Below are 10,631 nucleotides of genomic sequence, written 5' to 3' on the forward strand. Positions count from 1 at the left end.
ACTCACCTTGGACCGCGACATGGACTGCCATATCCTGTTTGATGACCAATGACACAGTGACCAGTCTGGGGACTGTTCCCTTCCTTTTCCGCAGTACCTGTCATCCCCGGATGGACTCTGGCTGGCCCTCCGTGGGCCCATATTGTGTGATGTGCTTGGCATGACCCTGTACCGCTCCAGCTGCAACACTCCAATGGATGTGCAATAAACATCCAGTAATGCACTGCTGTGCCATGTCTTTCATCAATTATGTACGAATGTGTGGATGAATGTAGGGACAGTGATTTCCCTCATGTTAATGATGCTCATTTAGTGGGATGCCTGTCACTGTGTGCTACATTACCTATTGTGTCCTGGGTGCCATGGACACTACAACAGGGACACACGCATTAGTCACTTCCTTGTCTGGACAGGGACTGAACCACGCCCAGATCCCCCGAGCCATTGTTGCAAGCCCTGCACTGGTCCGGCGTACGCCAGTCCAGACCAGTCCGCTGACGCTCTGAGGGGGGCCCACATAGCTATCTGTCGCAGGCGTACTCGCTGGTGCAGTGCAGGTCACTGGTCTAGTTGTCAGCATGTCACGGCCACTCCCTGAGGGCAGGTCTGCACACACACCACACCCATCCATCACAGGCATCACAGGCCATGTGACCCTGCTAATATAAGGGGCCGACAACGTCACATTTCCCTCTGCCGGTGGTGACTGGATGGTGGACGCTCCATGGTGCTCAATCAGAAAAAGAGCCCATGATTTGCTGTGCAGAGAGTTGGTGGCACCTGAGGCCTTGCGGCTGTCACAGACCTACCACCACGTGGCACTGACTGGCGTATTGCAGGGTTAGTGACACCCGAGGCCTTGCAGCCGACACAGGCCTACCACCACGTGGCGCTGACTGGCTTTGCACAGGGTTGGTGGCACACGTAATTGCTGAGCAGGTGTGCAGCCAGCGATGATGATGTGTGCACTGATGTGGTCTCCGCCATTGACGACTCAGGATTCAGCGTCATGTGTGGGACATGCTGGGCCGTAGGGCGTACCCTCATTATAAGGACCGTGCCATGGTGGCGTGACAGGGGACTGGAGTGTGCACAGGCACGCAGTGTGCATACTGATGGACACACCAGTGGCAGCAGGTGAGCAGTGGGGCCTGTGTGCCCAGGGGATTGTGGTTTCTCTATTTCTCCCTTCTCTCTCTCTATCCCACTCTCTTTCCCTTCTCTCTCTCTCTCACTCTATCTCCCTTCCCTCTCTCGCTCACTCTATCTCGCTTCTCTCTCTCTCACTCTATCTCCCTTCTCTCTCCCTCTCTCACTCTCTCTCTCTCCCTTCCCTCTCTCTCTCACTCTATCTCCCTTCCCTCTCTCTCCCTCACTCTCTCTCCCTTCCTTTCCTCTCTTTTTCTATCTTTCCTTCTCTGTTTCTCTGTGTCATGCTCCTTTGATGTGCGCATGACACTTGTCCTGATTTTGTGCTTTTTCTTCCAGGCTGTGTCATCGAGATTGTCCCTTGCGGATCCGACAGGAGTCTTCCGCATTGCTGTTTTGCGTTGTGTTTCAATAAAGTTTTTGGTTGTTACTACACTGCTGTGTGAACGGTTTCTTGTTCTTCTGGCTACACGTGTGTATTTATTTTGCCACTGTGCGTCATCATGCCGTGTCATGCACGGTATTTGTATGTCCCGGGGCGGGCCTGGGGTGGTTGCTGTGGGTGTTGTGACCCTCATGGGTGTCCGCGGTGCATGATCATTGTCTTCTTGGCATCTGTGGGTCTTCAGGTGTGGCTCTTGGCTGGGCTCCCTTTTATGCTGCAGGTAGTCGTCCTGTTTAACACCAGCAGAAGGCAGGTGTTAATTCCCTGCTGCTACCACGGCTTATCGCCTGTTTTTGTCTCACTTCACAGATCTGGCACTTCGTTGTGAATGTGGTGTTGTGTTTTTTTTCGTGTGTTTTTGCACAGGAACTCCCACTTTGCATCTCATTAGGGTTAGTTGGTGGTGTCCACCATAGGAATACATTTTGGGGCAGTTATTGCGGGAATACTGGCGATGTCTGTTGTTTGCACCAGCTTGTGAATGGGGTGTTAAATCTAGCTCCGCATTTGTTGCGTTACGGTGGGGATCATTCGGAGTTGTGTCCTTGTGAATATCACCCTCAGTTTGTGAAGGATACTGTAATTACCTGTTGAGAGATCTGTACAAAATATGCTATAAAAGTAATGCACGGGGACACACCGCTTTGGGATAACCTAGCTTTTCATGGGATATTTTATAACTAAGCTTGTGAAATATGGCAGAGATCAGGGGTATTGACGGTGGGGTAGATATTCAATTTGAATGGCTTATACACTTTTACTGAGTTACAAATTGAGTTTGATCTTCTGCGTTATAATTTTTTTTAAATACCTACAGTTGAAGGATTGCTTTCATACTGAAGGCAATAACTGAATTAGAGCCTCCATCTCTTTTGCTTAACATCCTTTAGGTTAAATGTAATTCTTTGATTAATAATGTATTTCAAGGACTTTGTGAGCACCAGAGGAATTATAGCTTGCATCTGGCTGATAAATGGAGCAGGGTGCTCTCTAAGGAGGTGCTACCATCAGAAAAGTACAGGACTCTAGAGACAATTGGGGGTGCTATGCTTTCTGTGAAGTTAAAGCTGAAATAGTTTAAGACTATCTGTATATTATATTATACCCCAGATAACATTGTGATATGGAGTGCAAACTTATACCTAGACAAAACTAGTTGCCATAAGTGCCGATGTCAAGCAGCAGTTATTCTACATATGCTGTATGCATGTCCCATTCTGAAGGCATTTTAGGAAGCAGAGTTTTGTTTAGCCTCAGAAGATTTAGAATGCAAGCTTTAATTTATCCCTACAGAAATAATGCTGGGATATGGAATGGAGTTTGACCTTTGGGTTAAGAAAGCTGTTGTTTATATTCATAGTTTCGGCTGGACTCTGTATATCTAGATCCAGGGTTTCAGTGGTCCCTCCACGATCCACTGAATGGAGGGCAACAATTTGCCAATTACATGACTGAGAACTGGCTCTGGCCAGAACTAGGCAGCCCGGTCACTTAGGAGGTTTGACAGACTATGGGCAGAGTTGAATTGGGACTTGCCTATTAATGCTTAACAATGTTTTTAATGTTGGGGGTTCCTCGTGCATCAATGGATTGCACTTGTGTGCACTTAGGGGGATATTCTCAAGAACGTGTGATAATTACTGAAAAATTAGCTCAACCCCACTCTTCAAATCGCAGTCTATCGCGGGAAAATAACGCAGTGTTAACGTCGTATTCTCATCACGGTGGTACCATGCAATAGGCTCAAGATAACACATCAAATGTCGGCGAGAAAGTCAACGCGATGCTGCAAAAATGGGACACACGAACGCAAAACAAGTTGCGATGAGGCTAATCGCGATACAAAAATCTGCGAAAATCAGGGACAGGAGTCAGACGTGTCAAGTGGGAAAAGGCACCATAAAAGCAGAACAAAAACAAAGGGAAACAAAAACAAACTGCGTAGCACCATGGATGCACCTGGACAAAATGCAGAGGTCAACGTGAATCCCACAAGCCCCACAGAACACCAGCAAGGAACCTCGGGGTCGGGGAAGGCCAAGGAGAAGAGGAAGACGGGTGCAGTCCGCAGGAAAACCAGATCAGCGTCACAGAGGTAACAGAACAGTACCATCAACTGAACGTCAATTTGACAAACGTGAATGCAGTCGGAGTGTCAAGGAGGTCAATGGAGGAGGCCAAGAGGCACTGGCATGATGTGAAAAGCCAAACCAAGTACAAACCTGCTGCCAACAGGAAGGCAGCAACGGTGACAGGAGGTGGGAGTCCTGCGCCACAGGAGGAGCTGGAGGAAATGGAGGCCACAGTCATCAGTGTTGAGATGCTGCAAGGAGTTCGGAGTACGGACACAGCTAGATAGGACCCGACACAACATCAACAGGGTGAGTAACTACCAGGGACTTGGGGGACGGGGGAGAAGGGCACAATGGCACACATGCACAATGATGTGTAGCACACTGCACACCCACAATGACCCAAGATCATGTCCCTGATCCCCGTGGTGCACTGCAGCCCACACACACATAGCAATAACAGCACATCAACGACAATGTGGTACAAAGTGCAACACCGACAATGCAGAACAGAGGACACAACTGGGTCCGCTCATGCGCAGAAACAGGCCAATCACATCTAACATAGCAGGAAACTGTGAGATAGAAATATACGTGTACAACCTCACATCCGTCATGTAGTCCAAATGTCCACTGTCCAGCATCAAATCTTCAGCACCTCCCAAACAGTCACAATGTACGTTGTCATACAGTCTGCATGCAAACAAGAACAATGCGCCAACATACATGTCAACACAATGTCAACATGCATCTCCCCTTCACATTGCAGAGGGACAAAAAACACCTCCAGCAGAGCAGACCAGACAACTCCTCAGTGATGCTGGATAGGACCACCACACCTTTGACACCGATGCCCTACAACAGCTCATGGACATCTTAGGTAACCAACCTACAGGACCAGGGCAGCCAAGCTACATAGAGGAGACCCCAGCCCCTGCACAGACCACACAGCAGGAAGCACCCGCCACCATGGCTGGCTCCCAACACTTTACCGAGGCACACATCGCATTCCAATGCCAAGTGTTAGAATGCCAAAAGGAGGTGGCCAAACAGGTGCAGATGGGGTCAGAGCTTATGGAAGCCAAACTAGATCACATACATGGGTGTCTAAGTCCCATCAGGGAACACCTACACCACACAAATGAGACTCACACTGTGACAGAGACACATGCATTTGCACATTTCCTGTACTGAACCACGCCCAGAACCCTGGAATTATCATTCACACACCCACGGTGGACCTGCGTACGACGGCTCAGTCCACTCCTCTTATTATTGAGTGGGTGACGACAAAGCTTCATGTCCAAGGTCTTACCCGCTGCCTGCGGTGACATGCTGTACACAGCACAATGTAATGTTGTAGAGCCTGGGGCCCTCATGCATACATAATGACCACACGGACACACGTAGATAGTTAGTGGAACTGGCTACGGGCATGTGCGCCCGGCCCCTTTATTGGCAGGGTCACATGTACTGTGACGCCTGTGCTGGATGTGTTTGGGGTGAGTGTAAGCCAGCCCTCATGGAATGGTTGGTGCTGGCAACAACTTGCACAGTAAACACTATTAAAACGGCAAAAGAAAACACCAGCATTACAGAGACAACTGCAGAGCATCATGGTGGTAGCCGGAGCAAGTATAAAGGTCACCGAATTTGCGAACAGAAGTAACCGTGCGTTGCAGTACACTGAGGTTGGGGCACTAGAGCTGAGCGTGCTCATCTGATGAAATTGTCTAGGATTGTGTCCCTTCGGGATATTCTTGATGCAGCTGCAGTGGGGTGTGTTACACCTGAATCATCTTCCTCATCATCGTCCCAGGTCTCCCACACTGCCTGAGGTGACATTGCTGCTAGACCTCTCCACAGCACAAAACTAATTCAGAAATGGTCTATGTTGTGGTGCACTGAGTTAGTGGCACCTGGAGTGCTGAGCAGGGTATCAGGCAGATGATGGCATCCACAACAGGTGTGAGCAACTCTGTTAGTCTGCCAGTACGAGTGTTTCCACTCTGGCAGTTGGTGTCTGGAGGACGTTCTGGCGGTGGTGGCATGTGCCTCCTGCGGTGATGCGATTCAGAAAAGGGGGTGGTGATGAACAGAGTGTCTGAATTAAGCAGACCACTCTTACCCAGTCCAAAGGTCAGGGCTTGATCCATCACCGTTATTTATCTCACTGCACCATCCCAGCTCAGAACCTGGCTATATGCAAATCAGTCTGTCCCTGGCCCAGTGCATCATGGGAACAGGGCAGACTAAACTACCAAGCCAATTCTTCCCCAGAAAGGAGACAAGCTACCGGGGACTGGTTTCTGGCATTTCAGCCGTCTTCGGCCCGGCTTCCTTGAATCCTGATGGTGCAGTGAGAAAGGGACTCATGTCTGAGTATACCCTGCCACACCTATAGTGGCCAAAAACGATTCAGAAAAGGGGGTGGTGATGAACAGAGTGTCTGAATTAAGCATGTGCCTCCTGCGGTGATGCGACATCCAGTCCGGTCAGGACTCGATATGATGTGTGAGCCCTGGTGGACCGCATTTGAGGCCGGAGGCAGTGGACAGAGCAGGGCCACAGACACATGGCGTTGATGACCCCAATGCCATCGACCCAGAGGCCATCCAATATACTATCAGACAGGGTCCCTGACTTCAGCTGCCCAGAGTTAGTGGCCCAGGACACTCCCAGAGCTACGTGCTTTTTATTCACACCACTATGCTGCCCTGGTGTATGCCGGGCCAGTCCTCTCCGCTCACGCTTACAGGGGGGACATAACATGCTACATTTCCTGCAATATTCCCCACTGGCTGGGTGACATGGTTGTGTCCACTGTCCACTACAGCCCATACACCAGCGGTGTAAGTCGACATGGATATTTGTGCGGTCTGCATATTGCAGTCTGGCCAGCATATCCACGCCACACTTGGCATTGTGTACATTCTCATTCATGGGTCACTTGCCTCCCTTACACATGCCTGGTTCCCACCTGTCCCCACAATCTGCTATTGTGTGGCTGAGGTGCCATGCTGTTGATGGCTTATGTACATGGCTAGCCCAGGTTCCCACAGTTAGTTGTGCTGTTGTGTCTGGTGGGTGGGCATGCTGTTCGGCATTTTGTTTGTGAGTTTTATAAAGTGTGCATTCCCATTGCTGTGAGTTTCATGATTGTGGAGTTGAGGTGTGTTCATTTGTACTTGCCAACGAGCAGTGCATTTCCATGGGTGCCATCATGGTAGCGCTGGTTGATGATGGACTGTCGGGAGATGTAGGAATCATGCACACTGCCTGGGTAGTTGGCAACGATGTTGGTGGAGATTCCCCGGTGGTCCACTGCTGCCTGCAAATTGATGGAATGCGTGTGCTGTTGCGGTAATTGTGTGCAGTGTTGCCAGGGTCACAAGTAGGACATGTGTGTAGTCAATTGCCCCCTAATACGTGCGGGAAGCCAGCTATGTTGTAGACGTCTTGCTTGGTCTCCAGCTGTTCCACGCAGTGTGGGGGAAGTATAGGTGGTGAGGTACCAAGCTGACGATGGCATCCAAGACAGTTGTGGGGAACTTGGATTGGGCTGGCTGTGAGACTCCTCCTACTCTAGCGGTTGTTGGTTGGAAGGTACCAGAGCCAACAAGTACAGCACGGCCAGCATCTTTGTCTGAGGTGGGATGTTGTTTGGCTGCTGTGTTGGTACCATCAGCCTGTGGGCAATGATGGTCAGGATGCGGAGGATGGTTGTCCTTTGGAGACTGTAGTGGGAAATGACATTCTCTGGTGTTGGGTCTGTGAGGTTGGTGCATTTTCTGAAGGTCCGCTGTTTTTGTCTCCGCTGCCTCTGTGGTGGTCCGGGAGGGGGCGGATGTGGTCCTGGGGGTGGTGGCAGGGGGGTGTTGTGGCCCTGTTGGAGCTCCGAGCTGCATGATCAGTGGCTCCATGGCATCTGTTGATCTTCAGTTGTGGCTCTGGCCTGGGCTCACTTTTCTGGTGCAGGTTGTCGTCCAACATTTCACCAGGTCAGAGCAGGTGTTAATTTCCTGCTGCTAACGTGCCTTATCTCCTGTTTTGGTTTCTTATTGCTGATCTGGCTGGTCGTTGTGAATGTTGCGGAGTGGTGTTGTCACAGCTTTTTGCACGGGAACGCCTACTCTGCATCTCATTAGCAATAGTTGCTGGTGTCATCTGTGGTGATGTTTTTTGCGGCTGCTTTCGCAAGTAAACTGGTGAAATCGGCTGTTGGCACCAGCTTCTGAGTGGTGATAAATTTATCGCCACTTTGGCCTCAATAAAGTGCCAAAAACTAGGCGATAAATCCTTGAGAATATGCCCCATACGATTATATATTCTTTTGCTTCTGCATAAAACATGAAGCGTAAAGCTAAAAGTACCTATTGGCATTTCAGTGGAGTGTGTCTGATCTGATTTAAACTCACTTATTAAGAATTATTTAAAAAGGAAAGAAATATTATTAAAGCAGAAAAGTCCGACCTCGAAGCACAGGTCAGAAGAGCTTATGAAAGATGTCTGTCACATAAAACAAAGGAAAACTAAACGACTCTAGGAACCTCTAAATTTTCTTGCACATTACTATGCTGAGAGGTATGTATACAATTCCACACACTGTCAGAAAGTATGAAGAGTGTGATAATGCAAATAGATTGATGGGCTGAAAGACCGAATCTGTGCTTTACAAGATTTGTCACTTGTTTGGGTTCCCAAGATGATTTACTCATTACAAGTGCCCACAATAATTCCCATATTTCCACACATCTGAAATTACTGTTAACTGATTTCATAGTAATTTCTGGGGAAATATGTAACTGAGATCACAAGTATTTGGGGAATAACATGCTGAAGTTGGTATTTGTGTGCCAATTCCGCCATCTTTTTTCCTGTCACTTCACACAGAGATTTCAACTGCTAAAAGCAATTGTCTCTGAGGAAATTATTCTGCTTTTGCTCAACCACCAAGAGTAAACATGGAATTGCTCAAAAAAATATGCCCCCCTATTAGGTGTAAGATTGTGAGATGAAGCCACAGCTTCTATCAAGATTACTGCCTCTCTCCATCTTAGTTTAACAAACCAGTCCCCTACAATCTCCAATATGGCATTGTTTGCATGCTTCTGGGTGGGGAGGAATATCTATCCATATGGGATGTAGTTGAAGAATGTGGCCCCTGTGTGCATGGAGAAAGTGTGTGAGGGAGAGATAATGAAACAGAGTATGGAGTGAAAGATTTATTGAATGTATATGGAAAGAGATTTAAAAAAGGAGATTATAGAGGCAACAATACATTTTCAGCATTCAATGTTATCATGAAAGGAAATATGCTTACTCAACATCTATTTTAGTGCTTTCACAAAAGATGTACCCTATAACTGTGCCCATAATTGTCAAGATAAGTATTAAATGCAAACCAAGTATGGTTGTAGCAACCACATTATAGTTACCTGACAGCCAAAACTAATAATATTTTCTACCATTCTCTGTCTTATAGAGTATATTAATTATGGATAAAGGCAATCAAACTACGGTGACAGAATTCATCCTTGTTGGATTTTCTGACCTAGGTGAGGATCAGAAATTCCTCTTTGTTCTCTTTTTATTCACATACATTACAACAGTTTTTGGAAACATTGTTATCATTGGATTGATTGTCAGTGACTACCATCTCCAAACCCCCATGTACTTTCTCCTCTGTTGCCTGTCAGTACTAGATATCTGTGTCTCCTCCACCATCATCCCCAAGCTGTTAGTTGGTCTCCTTCATGAAACTAAGACCATTTCATTTGCAAGCTGTTTCACACAGATGTTCTTTTTCCACTCCATTGGTAACATGGAAAGTTTCCTCCTGGCCCTGATGGCCTATGATAGGTATGTGGCTATCTGCCGGCCCCTCCATTACACCTTGATGATGAGTCGAAAGCTTTGCTTACTCCTGATGTCTGGATCATGGGTCATCGTCTGTCTGCATTCATTACTGTATGCAGTGTGGACCTCCAGGCTAACGTATTGTGGGTCCAATAAGATCTACCATTTCTTCTGTGAAATTGTACCAGTCTTCAAGCTTTCCTGCTCAGACCTCACAATTATTACACTTGTCGACATAGTAGAAGCAGGCATAATTCTATCTATTCCTTCAACCTGCATTGCCGTCTCCTATGGTCACATCATCACCACCATAATGAAGATGCCAACTGCAGTAGCCAAGCGGAAGACCTTTTCCACCTGCTCTTCTCACATTATTGTCGTCACACTCTTATATGGTTCAGCACTTGCGGTATACGTGCGGCCTCCTACAGCTATGCCAGTTCCCTCTGACAGGATTGTGAGTATAATGTATATTGTGGTGCCCCCTCTGATGAACCCTTTCATCTACACATTAAGAAATAAAGATATTAAAGGAGCCTTGAGGAAAGCACTTGCTATGTAGGTATTTAGAGAACATTGGGTTTAAACAAAACTCTTGTGTGGTTATATTTTTACCAGTCTAGGACATGGCAGTGGAAAGTGAAATTTTAAATGTCCATGCTTTGGTTTTGTAACAATGGTAGAGTGGCAGTGATGTAGGACCTATGGAATGACTGTATATAGAGAGCATATGATGTGGTGTCAATACTCTTCCATTTGAATGAATGTCAACCTAAACCCTTTTGATGACTGATTATGGTACAACCAAATACTCAGCACAACATAGCCTTCTTCCGGTGTATCTGTGACTGAAACTGTTTAAAAACAGTGCTCATGTTATGTCAGTCACGCGTCATTAATCTTTTTACGTCAGCAAGCCATGAAAGATCAAATAAACACAATCCATAAAATACAAACAGTTATCAATACATCCCATTTTAGAGCACTGTTGTGTATTCCTTCATTGGTGGCAAAGAGGGCACAAACTCAGTTCAACTTGGTCCTCAACAATGAGGTCTACATGAAGTGCCCATCCTATAAAGGCACTTTGGATTTACCACCGGAAA

General features: G+C 47.3%; 1 protein-coding gene across 1 annotated transcript; it reads left to right on the forward strand.

Moving 5' to 3' along the window:
• Nucleotides 1-9,163: 9,163 nt before the first annotated feature.
• LOC147684496 (olfactory receptor 1L8-like) lies at nt 9,164-10,087 on the forward strand. The gene has a single exon (XM_086939660.1). It carries the CDS (start codon nt 9,164-9,166, stop codon nt 10,085-10,087), a length of 924 nt encoding a protein of 307 aa, XP_086795786.1.
• The last annotated feature ends 544 nt before the right edge of the window (nt 10,088-10,631 follow it).

This window comes from Lissotriton vulgaris, chromosome 10, assembly GCF_964263255.1.
Source record: "Lissotriton vulgaris chromosome 10, aLisVul1.2, whole genome shotgun sequence".
NCBI classification, from domain to species: domain Eukaryota; kingdom Metazoa; phylum Chordata; class Amphibia; order Caudata; family Salamandridae; genus Lissotriton; species Lissotriton vulgaris.

Coding starts and splice junctions, on each gene's coding strand:
- LOC147684496 (XM_086939660.1), top strand. CDS start 9,164: ATGGATAAAGGCAATCAAACTACGGTGACAGAATTCATCCTTGTTGGA.